General features: G+C 41.4%; 1 protein-coding gene across 4 annotated transcripts in view; it reads right to left on the reverse strand.

Moving 5' to 3' along the window:
- LOC137383867 (TBC1 domain family member 22B-like) overlaps positions 1–22458 on the reverse strand; it is a 509534-nt gene extending 487076 nt beyond the window's left edge. The window contains exons 1-2 of one of the 4 annotated variants that reach the window (XM_068057201.1): positions 22181–22458; positions 14512–14568 (exon numbers count right to left, since the gene is read on the reverse strand). In XM_068057201.1, the coding sequence (XP_067913302.1) occupies positions 14512–14568; positions 22181–22236 (113 nt within the window). In that variant the 5' untranslated portion in view covers positions 22237–22458. The remainder of the gene's footprint in view (positions 1–14511; positions 14569–22180) is intronic. The other 3 variants (XM_068057198.1, XM_068057202.1, XM_068057200.1) reach the window with 3 other exon arrangements.
- Positions 22459–25367: the final 2909 nt, after the last annotated feature.

Below are 25367 nucleotides of genomic sequence, written 5' to 3' on the forward strand. Positions count from 1 at the left end.
TTGTGAACCTTTGGAATTCTCTACCCCAGAGAGCTGTATGCGCTCAGTTGTTGAGTATATTCAAATCAGAAATCAAAAGATTTTTGGATGCTCAGAAAATAAATCAAAGGATTTGTGGATAGTGCATAAAAGGTGCAGCTGAGGAAAATCAGCCATGGCCTTATTAAATGGCAGAGAAGGCTCGAAAGGGCGAATAGCCTACTCCTGCTCCTTGTCAACAGCGTATTGTAATTGCAGAATTTCCCAGAGCACATCAAAACAAAGGTGTGTCTCTTTGTCCTCTGAGAATTTCTTCACTTTTTCAAAAATACTTCAAACCAAAGCAGTGATTGAAGTCTGTTTTATTTCATGTAGGACTCGCATTAAAATTAACAACTCTTCCTCGTCTATGATAAACTGTACACTTACACCACCCAAACAGCTGTGATTTCTTAATTGATGATTAGAAACCAAAACAAAACAAAAAGATGGTCACAAAAATGCCACCTATTTCAGTTAAAAAAATAATTTCTGAACCATTTGGGAGCTTATGGAAAATATTTCATATAAAAACTTGGAAATTGTTGAAAGACTTATGTAAATTTGCAACCTCATTAATAGTGCACTGTTGGACCCACATATGGTAGGACAATTCCAGGCTTCAGACAACAGACTGCCCATAACACATCCATGCTATCCTGTGGCTCCAAGCACAGTGTTCTTGTCTACCTACTCAACCTGTACGCAGCCACCTGACTGGCACAGGGCCATATTCTATTTCTTCTTCACTCTACAACCTTTCCCATCCCCATTATTATGCCCAACAACCTCCGACTTATCACTTAATCTAGAATACCTCTGAAGCGGTCAGGTTTGAATAGCAATCTATTGCTTATTTCAGGCCTCCCTAGATGGCAGTACTGCTCTCCCTGCCCCATTGTTCCAGATGGCACTGCAAACAAGCTTTAGTTAAAGTTTTCTTCTAGTTATTTGTTAGCATGCAAGTTTTAAATTCATTTAGTTTCAGATTCTAACTTAAATTAAAATAACCTTGACAGAAAGTTAAGTTACTATGTTTTGCTGAAAATAGAGAAATGTTGTTGAAACTTTTAGTCTTGCACTCGTCAGGACAATTGCAAGAATAACCGATGTAAGGGAAAACAACAATTTATACCGCATGATAGGAGAGTGCTGATTGGTTGGCAAGTGAACTTGGATTGATAGAGGCGTTGCCATGGCGAATGCACCAGTTTATGGTGACTGACAGTTAACTGCCAGGCTTTGTTTAAAATTTAAACCAGGCAGCTTGACTCTGATTAGTCAAGGCATTGCCCTGAGGAATGAACCAGCAAATGGCTGTCACTTATTTTGTTCAGCTGAAAGAGGCGCAATGCTCGCACATGTTCTTTCTGTCTACAAAGAACAAGGCCTTGTGTATTAATATATGTAGCTTCCAGTACGCGCAAATGCGCCACACTGTGAGATTTCTAACTTTCATTCAGTTGTATTTATTGACCTGCCGATCCTCTCCATCATGAGATGTTAGTACTCAGGTCATTTGACCACTTTCCTGTTGTCACTACTCAACCTTACACAAATATGGAGCTCCATTCAAGGCCTCATGCCCTCCTTCCCCCTCTACATCTGCCTAACTCTAGTACCCAATGAGCATATTCACTTTATCCTTAGTGGTTATGCAACATTGAGAAACTAGCAATTTTTTCATTGCTTGTTACAAATTTAGGCCTAGCACAGTTGTCTACTAGGACGCCATGTTGTCAGCCACTCCATTAAACAGTTTTTACTTGATAGACTCAGCCTCTGCAAAAGTATGGACGTCGGCTTGATATTTCTGCCTATCAGTTGTGACTCTGAGCTCAATTTGGATTCAGTCTGAGCATACAGTGTACCTAATTTTTAAGGATGTATCAGTTCCTAACAGCTGTACTAGACGAGTTAAGAGATTGAGGGCAAAATCTAAACTTTGACCAGAACCTGTCAGCAGTGGATAAGTTCACTTATCTCGACAGCACACTCTCTTGAGCTGTCTATAGCGATGGCGAGACACATGCAAAAATTGCCAAAGCAAGTGTAGTCTTTGGCAGACTTCAAATATCAGTCTGGCAACAAAGAGGAGTTTGTCTGCCTACCAAACAAAGTGTACAGGTCAATAGTCCTGCCCACTCTGCTCTATACAGGCAAGATTTGGACTGTGCACCAGCGTCATGCCAAGAAGCTCAATCACTTTCACTTGAGCTGCTTTCAGAAGCTTCTGAAGATTATGTGGCAGGACAAAAAAATCAGACACTGAGGTGCTCACCTGACCTGACATGCCAAGCATCGAAACCAGACTGAGACAGTCACAATTGAGTTGGGCTGGTCATGTAGCCAGAATGCTCGACACTCGCTTACCAATGCAAATCTTCCATGGGGAGCTGGAGTTTGGGATGCGTTCTTGTGGCAATCAAAAGAAGCGCTACAAGGGCAAGCTGAAGGCTTTGCTTCGGAGTTTTGATATCAATCCCGAGCCCTGGGAGAAGCTCACCCAGGATCACTGCAGCTGGTGCGACCAAATAAAAAATAGTGCAGCCTCCTTCGAAAGCAAGTGCATATCAGAGGCAGAGAGAAAACAGAAGGAGGAAATCCCAAGCCAGCTCGTCCAAATCTTGATTGTTTGCAGTATCGTAGCCGATTTGCAATAGAACCTTCCGAGCACAGATCGGCCTTAGTCGTCACCCACGCATCCACTGGAACCTAACCAAACAACCCAGATGATGGATATGGTCATCTTTGCCTCAAAGGATGAACAACAAAAGCAGCAATGTAGATTAGGCCAAACAAACGGTGCTGTGTTCAATTCTGGTCTGCACATTGTAAAAAAGGATATAGAGCCACCAGAAAAGGTGCAAAGAGGATTCACAAGGATGATATCAGAACTGAGAAGTTCTAACTATCAGGAGGGGCTGAAGAGGCTGGGACTTGTTTCTGTACAAAAGAGAAGGCTGAGAGATGATCTGTTCGAAGTCTTGAAAATTATGAAAGGGTTCAATAAGGTAATGTAGAGAAGTCTAAAACTAGTGGCCATAAATACAAGACAGTTGCTACTAACTGCAAGAAGGAATGCAGGAGAAACCTCTTCACTCAGAGAATGGTTAGAATGTGGTACCTGCTACCATATGGAATAGTTGAGGCAAATAGCATAGATATATTTAAGGGGAAAGTCAGGTAAGTACGAGGGAGAAAGGAATGGAACAATATAGTGATCAGATGTGATGAGGTAAGGTGAAAGGAGAGAAATGTGCAGCATAAATACTGACATAGCGCTGAATGGCCTGTTTCTGTACTGTAAATGCTACATAATGTAAAGTCTAGGTATAGCCATGGCTGTAACACCCTCGCATGTATCAGAAGGTTGGCCCTTTCACTTTTCTCCCCTCTTTATCTTTGTATTCTTTACCTTTTTTTTAAAAATGTATCATTGTCTCTGGCACTGAGCTTGGCTCTGTAGCTCAGAAGGGAAGGGGGCAGAATAGGAGAGCGATAATGATAGGAGATTCAATGGTCAGAGAAACAGACAGGAAATTCTGTGGTCGCGAACGAGACTCCCGGATGGTATGTTGCCTCCCGGGTGCCAGGGTCAGGGATGTCTCGGATCGAGTCTACAGGATTCTTAAGGGGGAGGGGAAGCAGCCAGAAGTCGTGGTACACATCGGTACCAATGACATAGCTAGGAAAAGCGATGAGGACCTGAAAAGCGAATATAGGGAGTTAGGTTGGAAGCTAAAAGGCAGGATGAGCAGAGTAGTAATCTCAGGATTGATACCGGTGCCACGTGCTAGTGAGGCTAGAAACAGAGAGCGAGTGCAGCTGAACACGTGGCTACAGAGCTGGTGGAGGAGGGAGGGCTTCAGATATGTGGATCATTGAGATACTTTCTGGGGAAGGAGGGACCTGTACAAGAAGGACGGGTTGCATCTGAACTGGAGGGGCACCAACATCCTGGGCGGGAGGTTTACTAGAGCTCTTCGGGAGGGTTCAAACCAGTTTGGCAGGGGGATGGGAACCGAAGCTACGGATCAGTGGATGGGGTAGCTGTTGAACAGGCAGATACAGAGTGCAGAGAGTCTGTGAGGAAGGTTAGACAGTTGACAGGGCAAAGTTGCAGCCGGTATGATGGGTTGAAGTGTGTCTATTTTGATGCAAGAAGTGTCAGGAATAAGGGTGATGAACTTAGAGCATGGATCAGTACTTGGAGCTACGATGTTGTGGCCATTACGGAGACTTGGATATCACAGGGGCAGGAATGGATGTTGGATGTTTCGGGGTTCAGATGTTTCAAAAGGAATAGGGAGGGAGGTAAAAGAGGTGGGGGAGTGGCATTGCTAATCAGGGATAGTATCACAGCTGCAGAAAGGGAGGTCATCAAGGTTTGTCTACTGAGTCAGTATGGGTGGAAGTCAGAAACAGGAAAGGAGCAGTCACTTTATTGGGAGTTTTCTATAGACCCCCCAATAGTAACAGAGACACGGAGGAACAGATTGGGAGGCAGATTTTGGAAAGGTGCAGAAGTAACAGGGTTGTTGTCATGGGTGACATCAACTTCCCTAATATTGATTGGAACCTCCTTAGTGCAAATAGTTTGGATGGAGCAGATTTTGTCAGGTGTGTCCAGGAAGGTTTCCTGACTCAATATGTAGATAGGCTGACTAGAGGGGAGGCTATGTTGGATTTGGTGCTTGGCAACGAACCAGGCCAGGTAGCAGATCTCTCGGCGGGAGAGCATTTCGGTGATAGTGATCACAACTCCCTGACCTTTACTATAGTCATGGAGAGGGATAGGAGCAGACGGGATGGGAAAATATTTAATTGGGGGAGGGGGAATTACAATGCTATTAGGCAGGAACTGGGGAGCTTAAATTGGTACAGATGTTCTCAGGGAAATGCACGACAGAAATGTGGAGGTTGTTTAGGGAGCACTTGCTGCGACTGCTGGATAGGTTTGTCCCGATGAGGCAGGGAAGGGATGGTAGGGTGAAGGAACCTTGGATGACAAGAGATGTGGAACAGCTAGTCAAGAGGAAGAAGGAAGCTTACTTAAGGTTGAAGAAGCAAGGATCAGACAGGGCTCTAGAGGGTTACAAGGGAGCCAGGAAGGAACTGAAGAATGGACTTAGGAGAGCTAGAAGGGGACATGAAAAAGTCTTGGCAGGTAGGATTAAGGAAAATCCCAAGGCGTTCTACACTTATGTGAGGAACAAGAGGATGGCCAGAGTGAGGGTAGGGCCGATCAGGGATAGTGGAGGGAACTTGTGCCTGGAGTCGGAGGTGGTAGGGGAGGTCCTAAATGAATACTTCGCTTCAGTATTCACTAGTGAGAGGGACCTTGTCGTTTGTGAGGACAGCGTGAAACAGGCTGATATGCTCGAATATGTTGATGTTAAGAAGGAGGATGTGCTGGAAATTTTGAAAGACATGAGGATAGATAAGTCCCCGGGGCCAGACGGGACATACCCAAGGTTATTACGGAAAGCGAGGGAAGAGATTGCCGCGCCTTTGGCAATGATCTTTGCGTCCTCACTGTCCACTGGAGTAGTACCAGATGATTGGAGGGTGGCAAATGTTATTCCCTTGTTCAAGAAAGGGAATAGGGACAACCCTGGGAATTACAGACCAGTCAGTCTTACGTCGGTGGTGGGCAAATTATTGGAGAAGATTCTGAGAGACAGGATTTATGATTATTTGGAAAAGCATAGTTTGATTAGAGATAGTCAGCATGGCTTTGTGAAGGGCAGGTCATGCCATTCAAGCCTTATTGAATTCTTTGAGGATGTGACAAAACACGTTGATGAAGGAAGAGCAGTGGATGTGGTGCATATGGATTTTAGCAAGGCGTTTTATAAGGTTCCCCATGGTAGGCTCATTCAGAAAGTAAGGAGACATGGGATACAGGGAAATTTGGCTGTCTGGATACAGAATTGGCTGGCCCATAGAAGACAGAGGGTGGTAGTAGATGGAAAGTATTCAGCCTGGAGCTCGGTGACCAGTGGTGTTCCGCAGGGATCTGTTCTGGGACCTCTGCTCTTTGTGATTTTTATAAATGACTTGGATGAGGAAGTGGAAGGCTGGGTTAGTAAGTTTGCCGATGACACAAAGGTTGCTGGAGTTGTGGATAGTGTGCAGAGTTGTTGTAGGTTGCGACATTGACAGGATGCAGAGCTGGGCTGAGAAGTGGCAGATGGAGTTCAACCTGGAAAAGTGTGAAGTGATTCATTTTGGAAGGTCGAATTTGAATGCAGAATACAGGCTTAAAGACAGGATTCTTGGCAGTGCGGAGGAACAGAGGGATCTTGGGGTCCATGTCCAGATCCCTCAAAGTTGCCACCCAAGTTGATAGGGTTGTTAAGAAGGCGTATGGTGTGTTGGCTTTCATTAACAGGGGGATTGAGTTTAAGAGCCGCGAGGTTAAGCTGCAGCTCTATAAAGCCCTGTTTAGACCACACTTGGAATATTGTGTTCAGTTCTGGTCGCCTAATTATAGGAAGGATGTGGAAGCTTTAAGAGAGGGTGCAGAGGAGATTTACCAGGATGCTGCCTGGACTGGAGGGCATGTCTTATGAAGAAAGGTTGAGGGAGCTAGGGCTTTTCTCATTGGAGAGAAGAAGGATGAGAGGTGACTTGATAGAGGTGTACAAGATGATGGGAGGCATAGATAGAGTGGATAGCCAGAGACTTTTTCCCAGGACGGAAAGGGCTATCACCAGGGGGCATAATTTTAAGGTGATTGGAGGAAGGTTTAGGGGAGATGTCAGAGGTAGGTTCTTTACACAGAGAGTGGTGGGTGCGTGGAATGCACTGCCAGCGGTGGTAGTAGAAGCAGATACATTAGGGACATTTAAGCGACTCTTGGATAGGTACATGGATGATAGTAGAATGAAGGGTATGTAGGTAGTTTGATCTTAGAGTAGGTTAAAGGGTCGGCACAACATCGTGGGCCGAAGGGCCTGTACTGTGCTGTACTGTTCTATGTTCTATGTTTTATGTTGAGCATTGTTGGGAAGGCAAGCATTTAGTGGCCATCCCTAATCGTTCTCGAGAAGGTGGTAGTGAATTGCCTTCTTGAACTGCTGCAGTCTGTGTCTCTCCCTGTGTTACGACCAGGTGAGGAAGGGGTCTAGGGCTCCCCTCTCGGCCTTTACCTGGTTTGACCGCAACAGGGTTTAATTTTTAAAAGTGTTTTTAGCTTCCCCTCAGTGAGTCCTTCCTCACGGCTCTCTAATTGCCAAGAAATCAACCAGACAGGTTTTCTCAGATTTAAACAAGGTATAAGTTCATTAACCTTAAAACTCTAATTTGTTAAAACTACTAAAAATACACGACGTAACCACACAGCATGCATACACGATACACACACACACAAACAGAGACAGAGGAGAAGAAAGAATTAAAGGAGAAAGGTTTGAAGTAATAGATGGAGTTCAGTTACTGGTTTTGGGTTGGATGTAAAGTCTTTGATTGAAGTTAAGTCTTAAGTGCACACTTTCAAACTTATTTCGCTGGTCTTCTGTCTTGAGGCTTGTTACTTCCGTAGATCCTTGGAACTTTGTGTATGAGAGGGAGAGAGAGGAGGAGAGATTGAGAGAGAGGGGTGCTCTCTTGAAGTTCAATTGCAGTCTCTTTCTTTCTGTGTGGCACAATTCAAAAAGCCCCAGGTTGGCCAGCAGATAAGTCATGTGACTAGCTCCCTATTTGAAACAGCCTTTCCTGCGAGGTTTGCGGATTTCTCCAAGCTTCCCAGACACTCTCAGTGGGGGATGGGGGGTGGAATGCTGGCTCTTACATATTCAAATGACTCTCAATGTCTTTTGATCATCACTATTGACAAAACCCATTTGGCTAATTGGATCAGGGAGTACTCCCATTATCTCTCCATGCAACTGTCTTTCAGAATGCAAATCTGCAGCCATGTTTTCAGCCACTATTCTGTGGTCTTTTAAAACAAGTTATGTTCAATGTCCAGTAAGCGTTCAAATAATGTTACATTTGACGAAATTAATATTTTCCATTTGGCAGGTTTCCATCACACCCTGTCTTATCTGTCTCTGCCTCATACTAATGGAGACTGCGTTCACCTGTGCAAGTAAAAAGGAAATCACTCTATAATTTATACTGATTATATTCATTCACGATGGAGAGCAAATTAACTCTTCTACCACTATTATGAAACTGACTCATTTCCAAGCCATAGTGGAAGAGCCACACCATTGCTAAGAGACCTCAACTGCCAGTTTGCCTAATTGTGCTGTTTAAAGTATAGATTCCAATTCAGCTGATGGGACCAGTGATGATTAAAATCCTATCTGAAGAGGATACAGCCAATTTCACATCTAGCTTAGACTTGCAGAAGCAAATGCAGCACTACGGGATTATAGTCTATGAATCAGTAACGTCAAAAGTACATTGAATTTTGATATGTAGTTTCAAACTACATACACCCAATTTATGTAAATTCTAGAGGCAGTACTGCAATACAAACAAGGGAAATGACTTTTTGTTTTTGGTTAGACAGTGACAGTGGCATGCTGAATATTGCAGTGCACAACTTAGTTCTAGTTGTCACCATTTTAGTAGGGCCCTTGTGGTAATTGACGAAGGGACCAACCAGTAACAGGTGAGACTCCCGTTAGCACATATTAATCAGGATCCTCTGTCATTAAAACCTCAATCCAATTTTGAGTTATCCATGGACACCATGCATGCTCTGCCCATTGGGACTTGGCATTGAGCAGACTGCTGCAAACTGCATACATAAGATATACAGCACAGAAACAAGCCAAACAGTCCACACAGGCATTTATGTTCCACTCGAACCCCTCCCATCTTTCCTCAACGATCACCATAATGCCCTATGCCCTACTTCCTCATATGCTTATCTATCCTCCCCTTAAATACACCTATACCATTCACTTCAACCACTCTCTGTGGGAGCGAGTTCCACATTCTCACCACTCTCTGGGTAAAGACGTTTCTTCCAAATTCCCCATTTGATTTCTTGCTGATTATCTTATAGTGATGGCCTCCAGTTTGGCTGACTACTCTTATCAAAAACCTTTCATAATTTTAAAGACGTCTATTAGGTCAACCCTCAGCCTTCTTTTTTCAAGAGAAGAGAGACCAGCCTGTTCATTCTCTTCTGATATGTGTCTCATCATCAATATAGACAGCTCGAGAGAGAGAGTGTGCTGTCAAGATAAGTGAACTTATCCGCTACTGACAGGTTCTGGTCATGGACTGAAACCTTGGACTCAAGATAGAGCTTTCCTGGAGCATGCTGGTAGAAAACTTCAATTTTATTTGCACTGATCGTAAGGCCGAAATTCCCTCGTGCACTGGAGAACAAGTCCATGCTATCTTGCACAACCAGCTCTGAACCAGCAACTAGTGCACAGTCATCACCAAACAGGAAATCGTCAAGTATGTCCTTGGATTTTGCCCAGAGTCGTCTCAGATTGAACAGCTTCCCACCCATGCAGTACCCGATTTCAATGCCAGGATCACCACCATGGAAGGCATCGGACAGCATGGCAAGAAAAACATGATGAGGGTTGGTGCTAGCACGTAGCCCTGCTCAACTGCATTAGAGACTGGGAACGGGATAGAAGACTCACCATCATCCAGGGCACGCACGAGCATGCAGTCACTGAACTATCGAACCAGAGATTAATTTCTCAAGGCAGCCGAATTTCTCCATTACCTTTCAAATGCCCTCACGACTGACTGTGTTGAAGGCCTTGGTCAGGTCAACAAATGTGGTATTGAGGTCTATGTTCTATTACTGGTATTTCTCCTAGAGCTGCCTGACTGCAAACATCAGGATAGTAGTTCCTCAACCGGTTCTGAAACTACACTGACTCTCTGGCAACAGATCCTGGTCGAGATGTGCATTAAGTGGTTCAGGATTCTGGCGAAGATTTTGCTGGCGATGGAGAAGAGTGAGATTCCTCTGTGACTGTCGCAAGACTGGTGACTTCCTTTCTGCTTGAACAGGTGAACAATGGACTTCTGACATAGTGACATTATAAGTGGTTTGTTGTCTTTGTGCAAATTTCTCCAACATAAATGTTCTTAAACTGAATTTTTAATATTCAAAGTGACAGATTTCAGTCATGGACAATGAAACACATTTTGGGAACCCAATAGCAGCATCAATCACTACCGAGTAAGGATCCAATACCGCATTAGCCCAACTTATACTAAAAAAAGCTGCTTATACTAGAATAGAGTCTGCAATATACTTTAATAAAGGCAAAATACTGCAGATGCTGGAAGTCTGAAATAAAAACAAGAAATGCTGGAACCACTCAGCAGGTCTGGCAGCATCTGTGGAAAGAGAAGCAGAAGGGTCACTGACCCGAAACGTTAACTCTGCTTCTCTTTTCACAGATGCTGCCAGACCTGCTGAGTGGTTCCAGCATTTCTTGTTTTTATTACTGCAATATACTTGGTTTCCTGGTACATTGTAATCACCCTATTCTCATTTATTGTATGAATTTCAATGATTGATTGTTGACAGTTATAAATCACTTTCTGGTCCACGATGATCGTCAAGCACCCAACCTGCCCACAGCCTAAAAGGAGGTGAAGTTCAGTGTCACCAGTTGAATGGTCACATCCTAATGTGTTTCAGGAATCCATCCAAGTCGTTTCTCCACAGTCCTAACTATATTAGCTCTGCTTCATTTCCTTTCAATCACTGGGATTATAAAGCAGCTTTCTGTTATCAGTGCGCTTCATTTCCAACTTCACAAAATTACTCTACTGTATCTGTTTGACTTTCTTCTATCAATACATGACATCCTTCTGCCCTCCGTGAATAATTATTGTTGCCAATTTAGTGTCAATGAATGCTCAATTAGGGGCAATTTGTGCTGTGGAGATGTACCCATGAAAAACTCAGGTTATTATCTACATCTTTCAAAAGGGAGCCTGTTCATTTATCAGATTAGGCTGAGTTTGAAGCCAGGTTGGATATTATCATATTAGCCAGTCCCCCACATCACTGATTTAATCACTGAAACTCCAATAGGCCAATAAAAATAATAAAGACATTTCCTGCAGAGAATAAAAAGGTCAAGCGCAATATTTATCTTAATCCCTCCTCTATCAAGCTGTAAAACTGCAGAAAAAAATGTTGAATCCTTCCAGTTTCCAAAATGTATTGCCATCTGTTTTCAAACAATTTAATCCAGAATTAAATTATATACTAAAACAAACTTCCTATCTCGGCACACAAGATCCTGCTCGGAACTCAAGTATCTCTACTTTTTTCCCACCAAATTGACCTCCAGTGCATCTGACCAATGAAAATATTTTCTGCAGGTATCAGCAATCTGAAGTTCAGTTGTACTGAATTTATTAGCTTAAAAAAAAAATTAGGCTCGTTGTTTGACTTACACATACCAAGGTTTAAATTGCAGAAATTAAAGCTTCAACACAAAATGGCAAAATGACAATTATAGGTATTATGGGTCCGTCCCATTTTCACATTGAGGATACCCTACAGCGTGTTGTGTGGCATTACCACCATGCTAAATAGGATAGATTTCGAACTTATCTAGAAATGCAAAACTGGGCATCCATTAAGCGCTGTGGGCCATCAGCAGAACTGTACTCAACTATAATCTGTTACCTCATGGCCCGGCATATCCCCCGCTCTACCATTACCATCAAGCCGGGGGACCAACCCTGGCTCAATGAAGAGTGCAGGAGGGCATGCCAGGAGCAGCACAAGGCATACCTCAAAATGAGGCGTCAACCTGGTGAAGCTACAGCACAGGACTACTTGCGCGCCAAACAGCATGTGATAAGACAGAGCTAAGCGATCCAATAACCAATGGATCAGATCTAAGCTCTGCAGTCCTACCACATCCAGTCGTCAATGGTGGTGGACAATCAAACAAATAACTGGAGGAGGTGGCTCCACAAATATCCCCATCCTCAATGATGGGGGAGCCCAGCACATCAGTGCAAAAGATAAGGCATTTGCAAAAATCTTCAGTCAAAAGAGCCGAGTGTATAATCCATCTCGGCCTCCTCCTGAAGTCCCCAGCATCACAGATGCAAGTCTTCAGTCAATTTGATTCACTCTACGTGATATCAAGAAACAACTGAAGGCACTAGACACTGAAAAGGCTATGGGTCCTGACAACATTCCAGTAATAGTACTGAAGACCTGTGCTCCAGAACTTGCCACACCCCGGGCCAAGGTGTTCCAGTACAGCTACAACATTGGCATCTACCTGGCAATGTGGAAAATTGCCCAGGTATGTCTTGTACACAAAAAGCAGTACAAGTCCAACCCAGCCAATTACCACCCCATCAGTCTACTCACAATCATCAGTAAAGTGATGGAAGGTGTAGTTGACAGTGCTACCAAGCGGCACTTGCTTAGCAATAACCTGCTCAGTGATGCTCAGTTTGGGTTCCACCAGGGCCACTCAGCTCCTGACCTCATTACAGCCTTGGTTCAAACATGAGGACAAAAGAGCTGAGCTCAAGAGGTGAGTGAGAGTGACTGCCCTTGACATCAAGGCAGCATTTGACCGAGTATGGCATTAAGGAGCCCTAGCAAAACTGGAGTCAATGGGAATAAGGGGGAAAACTCTCCACTGGTTGCAATCATGCCTAGCGCTAAGGAAGATGGCTGTGGTTGTTGGAGGTCAATCATCTCAGACCCAGGACATCACTGCAGGAGTTCCTCAGGGTAGTGTCCTAGGCCCAACCATCTTCAGCTCCTTCATCAATGACCTTCCTTCAAAGATAAGGTCAGAAGTGGGGATGTTTGCTGACGATTGCACAATGTTCAATACCATTCATGACTCCTCAGATACTGCATCAGTCCGTGTGGAAATGCAGCAAGACCTGGACAATATCCAGGCTTGGGCTGATAAGTGGCAAGTAACACTCGCACCACACAAGTGCCAGAAAATGATCATCACCAACAAGAGAGAATCTAACCACCTCCCCTTGACATTCAATGGCATTACCATCGCTGAATCCTCCACTATCAACATCCTGGGGGTCACCATTGACCAGAAACTGAACTGGAGTAGCCATATAAATACCATGGCTACAAGACCAGGTCAGAGGCTAGGAATCCTGTGGCAAGTAACTCACTTCCTGACTCCCCAAAGCCCGTCCACATCCTCAAGGCACAAGTCAGAAGTGTGATGGAATATTCTCCACTTGCCTGGGTGGCAGCAGCTCCAACAACACTCAAGAAGCTCAACACCATCCAGGACAAAGCAGCCCACTTGATTGGCACCCCATCCACAAACATTCACTCCCTTCACCGCTGACACACAGTGGCAGCAGTGTGTACCATCCACAAGATGCACTGCAGCAACGCACCAACGCTCCTTCAACAGCACCTTCCAAACCCGCAACCTCTACCACCTCGAAGGACAAGGCCAGCAGATGCATGGGAACACCACCACCTGAAATTTCCCCTCCAAGCCTCACATCACCAGTGTCACTGGGTCAAAATCCTGGAACTCCCTTCCTAACAGCATTGTTGGTGTACCTACCCCACATGGACTGCAGTGGTTCAAGAAGGCAACTCATCACCACCTTCTCAAGGGAAATTAGGGATGGGCAATAAATGCTGGCCTAGCCAGTGATATCTACATCCCTTGAACAAATTTTAAAAAAACTTTCATGTATTCTGGCTACATACACTACAGCCAAGATAGATGCAGCAGATAGATTACCCCATGTACCAGCTTAGCAATTTGGAGGTGGGGGGGGTGCGGTGCTGGGGAAAGCAGGGTGTTGCTTTCACTATAATTTTTATCTCATTCTAGTTTTTATTTCAGTAATTCACTGCAGCACTATCACCCACTAACAGCTATCAATAGGGAATACAACAATAAGAAGGATTTAGTAAAGTTAAATTCCAGTATTTCAATCTGCATTCCAATGCACATTTCTGGTACCAAATGAGAATTCAAATGTAAATGTTCTCCAGACAGGATCTTGGTACCAATCTTAAACAAATTTCTAATATTGCTTAAAATGGTAGTCATAAACTCTTGAACACACTTATAGTTTGTTTTATATACACATATTACACATAATCGCAACAAAACAAATCATGGGCACCATCATGTCATGAAATGCATACATCTTGCATCAGAGAAGTTTTAATGCCAATATACATGTCTTTTAACTGTGAGTCAATAATATTTGGTCTGCCTTCTCAAAGTAGGTTCGCAATAAGAAACTCCAATTAAATACAATTGAGCTCCTGACCCACTGGTTTGAACTTAGAACATATGAATTAGGTTATCTTTGTTGTATTCTTCCATGATTATTATACAATAAAGCAAAATCCTAATCATAGGGTTGATGCATATTTACTGTAAATCAATTCCTCTATCACTTGACAAAGCTATGGTTACATTAACAGGATGAAGGTCAAAGTGAAAACAGCTTTACGAAACCACAGGAGAACAATGAATTATACGGCAAACCTACTTTTTGTGTAGCCGGGGATCAAATGGGGGATGTTGTGCTCCATAAACTTGTTGTATACTAAGGAAACAAAAGAGAAAGACATGCCCTATAAGTGTAAAAAATGAATTTTAAAAAAGCATCATTTACACTTCATATTGCAAATCTGAGGAAACAATCCAATTGATACCATGAATGAATTGCATGTATTTGATTTAGTGATGCTCACATACAAGATCTTTACAAATTAAGAAAAGCATTACAAGCAAACACAATTTGTGAAGAAACAGCAAAAACAGTATTTTCTTTTTCATTACAGTGATGCTTGTTCCAGTCCCAAATAAGCAGCAGCAGTCAATTGCAGTAGAGAAAAATGATAAACTCAAGATATGATAAATTGCAGCTCTGCAGTACACAGCTCAGAGTAAGATGAACTAAGTTGAATGCTCTCTCCCTTCAAATGCACTTCAGTTCTGGCACAATGTGGTATTAAAATTACCGACTCTTCACACAAGTCGATTTCAAATTTCATGATTTACATGTCATTTCCATGTAATTTCAAGAGGAATCAATACAGATGTTACTGGACAGGAATGACTTCCAAACACGTGACAGAAAAATTGAATGCTTTTGGCACCACATCACAAAACTAAAATACTGCCTGGAATCCTCTGCAGCCAATACATCTATTTGATATAGGAATTCTACCAATGACAGACCTATTTCGTTCCACTACTACAGCATGATAATGTTCAACAGTTCAGAAGCTCACAGAATATTGGACCAGTACCAGAAAATAATGCAGGATGCATACAATATCAGGGGTTTTCAGCTACTTCATCCTGTCTCAGCACATCTGCTGCTGAAACCTTCATTCATGCCTTAGTTACCTCTGGACTTGACTATTCCAACACACTCTTTGCTGGTCTCCCACATTTTACTCTCTGTAAACTTAAGGTCATCCAAAACTCTGCTGCCCATGTCTTAACTCGCACCAAGTCCCATTCCCATATCACCCCTATGCTCGCTGACCTACATTGCCTCCCAAGCAAGCAACTCTTGATTTTAAAATTCTCATCCTGGTTTACAAATCCTTCTGTGGCCTTGCCCCTCCCTATCTCTGCAATTTCCTCCAGCCCCACAACCCTCCAAGATATCTGCTAGTCAGGGGATGCTCCATGAAATGGAATTACCTAAAAAAAAAAGGAAACCTGAAGCTTGCAAAATGAGAGTGGGGTAAAGATGGTAGCATGGTAAGAAATCAATTTAATTATCTAAGCAAGGAAGGAGGTTGAGTACAGCTTGTAGAGAGAAATAACAAAATTAAAATTTGAAGTGTCTGAAGAAGGCAGGGTAATTGTAGCATTATAGCGTTGTACTTCATTCTTGGGTCACTGATGCCAATCCCCAGCTTGAATGATATTCACTTGCATTGGCCAATTTTGCCACGACTCATTGAAGCTGTAACTGTAAATGGAGTATCGCATACTTCAGGAATGTAATAAAGTTGAACAGTCCCTCAGCATAAAATTATCTATCTATCACTGGTAACACCAGCTTCACTCAAGGCCCTATTTGCTTGTAGTCGATAATTCTGATTTCTTAGCTGGAAAAAAACCATCAACTACTTTTAAAATGGGGGAAACATTTCTTTCCTGGCTGGCAAATCACAATCTAACTCCTCAATCTCAAAATTCCCAATTACACCTAATTCACGTTTGCCACAAACAAGTCTGGCAATTCGTTCAGTGGTGAGTCACTGTTCATAGTCAATATCAAGTAAATACAACCATTAAGAATTCAATGATAAATTTTAGCAACTAGTTCTTTTCTTCATATTTTTGACAATGTTCCAAATCTGGGACAAGGAACAGATAATAAAACAACATAATAAATTGGTCACTAAACTAGTCAATGGTAAACTTAATGCTACATTGTGACATCACATAACTTGGGCCAAAAAAACAGCCATACAGAGAAGGCCTATATTTGCTGTAAAATGGGAACCATAGAGGGAGGAAGCTGAAAGAGGACATAAACAAAATGTTAAAATTGAATAAAAACCACTAGTACAGTGCACAAAATAGGAGCCCTTTATCCTTTGGGAGAAAAAATGGGCTATCAGGCCTTATTATTGAGCAATTTTAAAACATTTGCTTTCTTTCAGTGGAAAGTTACAATCTTTCTGTAATGCGACTATCCTCAGAAGACCCTACCTTGTCAATCACTCGGAGAAAAATAACTTGGGAAAAAAAAACAAAAAAGTATATACTGTCATTAAAAAAAGGAGACTTCCTCTGGTCTTCAGTAACTGCAAAAATAACTATCAACCAGAGATCATTATTCTCAGTTAAATCAATGGTAAAACACCTCAATTAGTAACTACAGTAAAAATTAGGATTCAATTTAAATCATTTTGTTATTAATCAATCAATAACTTCTTATTCCTTTGCACGGTTCTCCTCAAATAATCAATCATGTCACTGCAATGTATTTCTAGGAGCAGTGAAAATCTTTTAAAACAGAAATTTCACAATAAAATGTAAATATTCTAAACCTGCTCTGCAGGTGGTACCAAGCAGTGACGAGGAAAATTTCACTGGGACAACAAGGAAGTGCTGCAAAATATTCAAATACACCAATTTACTTGTTTCCAACAAAAACTGCTGCACATTGATCTGCAATCATCAGAACCAAACATTTAGCAGCCCACCACAATTTTACAACAAAATAAAAAAATTATGGTGGCAGCAAACTCAAACTATTTTATTTGACACATGACCATCAGCAGCAGCCAGGACCTGTACAGATACCAGCTCCACCGGGCTAACAGATGTCACTTAAGGCATTTAAAACAATAATTTCCACTAACAATTCCACCTCCTATGTTGTACCGGTACGTTAGCTAAGTTTTATGGGGGAAATGGAGCTTTTCAAGTGAAAGGACAATTAGAAAACATTAGTAAAGGAATTATTAGTAAATGTGTCTCTGGACAGCAATTTTATTGTTCTTCCAAGGCTTGGTACCAATCAGATTGCAGTTTTAACTCCAAAATTGTCCATGAAGAACGTGTGTGCATACATGCATGCCAAGTGCAGCTTTAAGCTTTTTTAACGAGTCAAGTGGCCCATTCGTGTCAGTAATATGGATTAAAAAACATTCCTGCAAAATGTTTGCAATTGGCACCTCACAGATTTTAATCATTTGTAATATGAACTATTTAAAATTGTTGCTTCATTTTGGTAGTTAGAGTAATGCTCACATCTGCTTATTCTATACAGTTCTCAGCATGCTCATTTTAAAGAGAAGTCAAATGAATCTAAGGAAAATGCTGGACATGTAACAAGCTACTTAAAATCCAAACATGCACGAGTAAAATCAAGTTAGGACAACCATGATTTTAAGAATGAGGAGAGATTGGGTCGGCTAGGCCTATATTCACTAGAGTTTAGAAGAATGAGAGGGGATCTCACAGAAACCTATAAAATTCTAACAGGACTCGACGGGCTAGATGCAGAGAGGATGTTCCCGACGGCTGGGGAGTCCAGAACCAGGGGTCACAGTCTCAAGATATGGGGTATGCCATTTAGAACCGAGATGGGAGAAATTTCTTTACTCAGAGGATGGTGAACCTGTGGAATTTTCTACCGCAGAAGGCAGTGGAGGCCAAGTCATTAAATATATTCAAGGAGATAGATATATTTCTTTATGCCAAAGGGATCAAGGGATATGGGGAGCAAGCGGGAACAGGGTACTGAATTAGACAATCAGCCATAAACTTTTTTGAATGGCGGAGCAGGCCCGAAGGGCCGAATGACCTACTCGGGCTCCTATTTTTCTAAGTTTCTATGTTTCTGAGTCATTGCTACACTTCTCGGGTACAGAGGAAAAAATCTGTTTGACAGGCATACAGTCAGTTCCCAGTATGCTCAATCTCAACAGCTAAGTGAAGGCCAATGGCAGCACGTCACCAAAAGGACAGGTAAAATGGGATCCCAGTGTGTTGTTCATTTGTATTAAAATTACTGTACCAGGTTCCACTGAATAGCTTCAGCTACTAACTTGTATTTACTGCATGTACATTCCCTCCATCACTTACAGTTCTTGGGCTGAGGGGTGTAAGACAAGCAACCTATTTTCAGGCCTCCAATTATGTAGCAGTAAGATTAAGAGCAGGCTTGAGTGACTGAATCTCAATTTCTCCCAGGATTAAGTGGCTTACCGCCATACCACGGTACATATACTACAACAAGCTTCAATCAAACTCAACGTGTACTGGAGGAAATAAAAGGCCACACATATTTTGCACTGTGGAAGTGTGGACAAAATTATTTTCTAAAGGGACTTAAAGTTGACAGCCTACTACTTTCCAGGCATTTGTGTCATCTTATGAAGGTTAGACAAAAAGCAATATATCAAAAAACGCAATTGTTTGCTTTCATAGCACTTCTAGCATATAATGAGTAGGGCACATTAAACTAGGTGAGAACTTTACTCACTAAATTGCCCTTTATTTTATATCAAATGCAACTAATAGCAGTCCAAAGTTCAGTATCAACACTGCAAAGTGAATGAGGTGATGCTAATTAGAAAGGTGCCAAAAATCCTCGTTAAGAGGTGACATTGTTAGTGGCTCTGAAAGGAGAAAATATAAATTCTACATCTGCAATGCTGACAGAACTTCTATAGTTGATTGCTTGTTTGGTGGACAAAGAAAGGTCAGGGAAAAAGTCCATACCTGCTTTGTTGCTTCATGGAGGTATACAATTTCACACACATAGAATTACTGTGCTGCACAGCTCACAATAGTTCACATATTGTCAGTGCCATATTACTAACAGAAAGCATAGCTCTTCAATTGTCACCTTTTCATAACGTAACTAGGACACCACAGTGAGCGCTACGGGTTCTTGGTCAATTGAAAAATAAATTTCTTTATTGAAAAATGTTTCCAATTAAAGCTGAGTTATGAAACATTTGGAAGTCACAAAAATCAATGCTGCCAATTAATTTGCCAGATGTCTCAAAAGACACCCAAATTGTCAACACTAATGATCTAATTAGTACAGAAAAGCTTCTTCTGGTTGATCTTGCTATCATAATAAACTATGGCAAAAAATAAAACCAGAAAAAAATAATTTACTCAATTTATTGGTACATTTGTACTGCAACTTTGGCATCAATGTAGTTCAGATACCTCAATGGAGTATCATTCCAGTGCAATGTCAAAACTAGACTTACAAAATTGCACCCACTGCAAACTTACCAACAGGTTATTTAAATGTATAAATAGCGTAAAATGCCCATTTGCACTCTCAAAACATTTAATATTTAACAGCCAGGATCAGAACCCTGAGCACGCAAGCATACAGTTGGATAGCTCACTCCTGGATTTGGGAGTTCCAATGGCACATATTATCATTTGCAGCTGTAACTTCGAAATGCAGGAGAGCGCTTTGCGTGATCTGGGATCTGTATCTACAGTATACCTGCACCCTATGATCAAGATATATTCACAGAAAACAACCTACTGAGGTAATACAATCAACATTCAAAATAAGCATAAAGAAAATTCTTTCATTTTTAAGTTTCTGTTAAATTGACTTTCCTTCCATTTCCTCATCTGTAAATTTCTTACTTCTGCAAAGTTGGCAGCAAATCATAGAGGTCGAGAGATCAGATAACTGAAGAATATTTCAATTGGTTGAAATTACACCATCAAGATTTTGAGGGTTGAATACATTTCACATGTTTTGTGAGATTAGATAAAATCCACAGCAGATGGAGATTTGTGCTACTGCAATCTTTGAAACTTTGGCAGATGGTGTTCAATGTGGGAAAGTGTGAGGTAATCCACTTTGGTAGGAAGAATAAAAAGGCAGATTATTATTTAGATGGAGAAAGACTACAAAATACTGCAGTACAGAGGGATCTGGGTGTTCTTGGGCATGAAACACAAAAGGTTAGCATGCAGGCGCAGCAAGTAATTAAGGCGGCAAATGGAATTTTGGCCTTTAATGCTGGGACGTTAGAATTTAAAAATAGGGAAGTCCTGTTACAACTGTACAGGGTGTTGGTGAGGCCACACCTGGAGTACTGCGTACAGTGTACAGTTTTGGTCCCCGTATTTAAAGAAGGATATACTAGCATTGGAGGCAGTTCAGAAAAGGTTCACTAGGCTGATACCTGGGATGAAGGGGCTGTCTTATCAAGAAGGGCTAAACAGGATAGGCCTTTATATTCATTGGAGTTTAGAAGAATGAGAGGTGATCTTATAGAAACATATAATATTTTAAGGGGGCTCGACAGGATAGATGTTGAGAAGCTTTTTCCACGAGTGGGAGAATCTCGAACTAGGGAACATAATTACAGAATAAGGGGTCACACATTTAAAATGGAGATGCAAAGGAATTTCTTCTCTCAGAGGGTGGTGAATCTCTGGAATTCTCTGCCTGAGAGTTGTGGAGGCTAGGTCACTAAATGTATTTAAGGAGGAGGTAGATAGAGCAGGCCCGAAAGAGAAGTTGAGGGCAGGGACAGATCTTAAAAAATGCATTTAAAAACTACATGCTAAATTGTACAATACATTAAAGCTATAAACATGTGTCATAGAGCAGTTTGTGAAAAAACAAAAATATTGAAGAAACTGTAACAATGGGCAGTGCTCCAACATAAACAAAGCTACTGAAAAGTGAACACAAATGTCAAAGATCATCACAGGTTACTGACAGTAAGATCACACACATTCTGCCTGTGCATCAATCATTGCAGGTAATAAGGGCATGTTGCTTTCATGCTTGGTGGGACTCAATACTGACAATACAATTAATCTACAGAAAGTCACCAAAATGAGCTTTCTACTGATGGGTAAGAGAGCACTAATTTAAGTTCATCGCAATAACTAAAGAGGAAGGTGGAAAAAATTATTTAGAGGGTGTTGAGAATATGAAATTCTCTGACATATACCATTTTGATGCAGAATCCATAGATAATTTTAACAAGGATTTAGCTATTTGATTGAAAAAGAGGAATCTGAAAGGGGATGACGAAAGAACAAGTAGTATTTGACCAACTAGCTAATATGGAGATGGCCTATGTTGTGTGTATCTTTTTTTTTGGACCAAAAAGATTGCCTTTTCCAGGTGCATAAATTATCATTTTTGACATCCCTAACACTGAAGTAGCCTTTTCAAAAGTTACATGCTGATGTAACTACATCCCGAATTCAATCAAACTCAAGATGAAAACTAATAGTAAGGTTAAGGATAAGCAAAGACCGCTGGCCTGTCAAGTCATACAACTACTGTGGAGGCTGCCTACACCAAGATTTCAATAACCATCACTTTGTGCAGTAACTATTTTGAATGGCATCAAAAATGCATTCACGTGCATTAGCAAGAAGAGCAACGACATGAGCTGCACAGTGTGACTGGGACTGCGAAGCTGACAAAAACAATTCCGTGTGAGTGCATCAAACCAGATGTTCTCTCTCTCTCTCCCCCCGCCCCCTACCTCTCTCTTTACTGAGCACAGTATTTGGTCCGGAAATGAAAATCAGAAATGGATAAAATGACAACCCTGCAATCTCAGAGAAGCAAATAGCACAGCAAGAAGATGAGCAGAGAGGAAAGTGCAGGAAATGATCAGCAGCGAGTTCAGGCTGTCCCGGAGTCAGCGAGCGCGTGCACGAACCTTCCGGGAACCTTGGTGTTCCGCTTCCAGAACTGCCTCCTGCTATCGCTCGCCATGACTCCCTTCCCTGACAATACCGGACAGCCGCTTTCAAATGACTTTGACCTGAAACGGTGACTGAATTTTTTTTTAAAAACGCAAAATCACAGTAAAACGGACGGGCTCACCCCGCTGGGAAGGTTAAAATTTGAAATAAATTCTAAAAACTGTACAGTGAGCAACCATGTTGGCATCTGGACCGAATCTGCCTTCTGATTGGCCGGGACGAACATCCGCACCCCGCTGTCCAATCAGGAGCCACAATATTTGCATGTTGGCCGTCTCCTTGGCGATGGCATCTGTTGATTGACAGGAAGAATCGCGCAGGTGTCCCCAGAGGAGCCATCGACCCAGCAGCAACATCACAACAGCCCTGAATTACAGCTAAATATAAGATGCAGAGATTAGATTACTCTGAACTATCAATGTTGACAAATCATCGCGTTATTTGCTTTTCTTCCTAATCTACACAGTTGACACTGGAGTCTACAGTGTTGTTCAATACTTTCAGAACAACCAAGTTAATCTAGAATTCAAGCCAATTTTGAAAGAATCCTATATTTCAAATTAATGTCAATTGAAATGAGATCTTGAAAACAAACTTTTTTACAGTTTTCTTTGTTGGACAACTTCCTAATTAGATAACAATTTTGTTATTTTCCTTTCAAGGGAATGAAGGAACATCTGTGCAATATTAAATATTAGATATATTATGTAAGTGTGTGTATGTATATATGTGTGTTAACTTTAATAATGCTACAGATGTAGAATGGGCACTAAGAGAAAGTTTGCAGCATTGTGAATAAAAATAAAATTCCTGATCAATTTTTGCCTGATTATGATCACGTCTTGGGACCTTTTACTTGTTAAAATTGTTACATAAGTGAAAGTTGTTGCTGACAAAATTCAAGCCAGTTTAATGCATTCGCTTTTAGTGATTTGTGTACATAGACAGCTAAACCTCTTCGCTCTTTCAAATCTCCTAGTCTGTCACTATTAAAACATTATTACCCAAGTGGATGTTTATGGGATTCTTCATATTATTTACATTTAGACAATTAACAATTGTGAAGAACTTTCAACTTTGCATCAGTGCAAAGTATAGTTATGTAATGCTTTTAAAATAAGTCATCTTTAAAATTTGGCTCAACTCATACTGCAGCATCTCCAAGCAGAAACAAGCTGAAAAATAGATCTGCACCAAAAGATTCTTCTAAAACAAAACTATAAAACCTAATTTGTCAGTTCAACTGCAGGAAAATTGACTGTTAATACAAGTACAATTATATTTATAGTCAAATAGTCCATAAACTGTCCAACTTGCATCTTGATGGGGGAATTATTGAAGCATTATTGGGAACCCAACCTGTACATGAAACTGAATCATGAATTGTCATGGAGAAAAAAGCACTGAGCAGTGCCAACATAAGTTGTTTAATCAAAAAAGATGCAATTTGCGATAAATAATATTTGTAGTTTTCCACATATCTAGTCATAGCATTTTTGGTTTCATTACACACGCTCTGAAAAATACAGAGTAGCATTAAGGAAAAAAGACTATCTTTCAAAAGTTAATATTGAATGTATATCTCTCATGGAATTGCACAGAAGGAGTCAAAGCCAACTATAGGCTTCAGCCGAAGGGAGTTAGATGGCCAGAGTTTCACTGGACCAGGGTGGGCAAATATAATTCAGTAGTTATTTTAAAGTCATTTTCAGTATTTAGTTTTCCTTACTACCGTGATTTTATATTATTATTTGCAGTGAAATAGTAAAACTGATGGTATTTTGGTCAAGCAATGAAACAAATAATGAAACATCGGAGTGCGTGTGCATGTCAGCAAGACACCAAAATGAAAATAGTGTCACAACAGGCAGGAGTGTGTAATTACATGTTAACTGAGTCGGTTTCTGTTATAAATTTGGAGCAGAAATTTGCAACGATAGTATTTGACAAAAATATGACAACAGAAAATGCACACAGTGTAAGATTTGTAATACATTTATGGATATAATTAGGGGATCTCATGAAATTGCACACACGTCGTGTACTTATCAAAAAGTCTGAAAAAAAATTAATTTAGTACCTTCATTAAACAAATAAATGTCCAGAAATATGATTGTAAATGTGAGGCAAGTTCCCTTTGTCATTGAATGGATGGGGTCTTTTCTTTAATGAAACCTGCACAGAGTTTGAAGAATCATTTGAAGGTAGCATCTGGCTTATATTATGTAAGTTTTGATGTAATTACATTTACATATTAAATATAAAAGCTGGTGATTTCTCAGGGATTCTCCCAATCGGCCGCCATTACTTTGTAAGAAGCAGTGAAAAGAGATTTGAGAAAGTGATTAGTCACAGAGATAAGTATCCTTGGGGTGTCGATGTCCATCAGGCTGGATGTTAGGTGGTATTGGCTGAAAAAAGTGAGGTGTGTGTTGATGTTTTAGTTTTTTTTTATTACTCATTTATGGGATGTGGACGTCGCTGGCTAGGCCAGCATTTATTGCCCATCCCTAATTGCCCTTGAGAAGGTGGTGGTGAGCTGACTTCTTGAACTGCTGGTGTCCATGTGAGTTAGATACATCCACAGTGCTGTTAGGATGGGAGTTCCAGGATTTTGACCCAGTGACAATGAAGGAATGGTGATATAGTTCCAAGTCAGGATGGTGTGTGACTTGGAGGGGAACTTGCAGGTGATGGTGTTCCCATGCGTCTGCTGCCCTTGTCCTTCTAGTTGGTAGAGGTCGCGGGTTTGGAAGGTGCTGTCAAAGGAGCCTTGGTGCGTTGCTGCACTGCATCTTGTAGATGGTACACACTGCTGCCACTGTGCGTCAGTGGTGGAGGGAGTGAATGTTTGTGGATGGGGTGCCAATCAGGCGGGCTGCTTTGTTCTGGATGGTGTCGAGCTTCTTGAGTGTTGTTGGAGCTGCACCCATCCAGACAAGTAGAGAGTATTCCCTCACACTCCTGAATTGTGCAATTTAAATAGGCTTTTGCATGGTTACCATAAAATATGATTATTGGCATTTGCAACTGTGATAGTCTTATGTTTTCTAAAATTACTGTAAAGCAGTGGTTAGCACCGCAGCCTCACAGCTCCAGGAACCCGGGTTCGATTCCGGGTACTGCCTGTGTGGAGTTTGC

The sequence above is a fragment of the Heterodontus francisci genome, chromosome 25, assembly GCF_036365525.1.
Source record: "Heterodontus francisci isolate sHetFra1 chromosome 25, sHetFra1.hap1, whole genome shotgun sequence".
NCBI lineage: Eukaryota > Metazoa > Chordata > Chondrichthyes > Heterodontiformes > Heterodontidae > Heterodontus > Heterodontus francisci.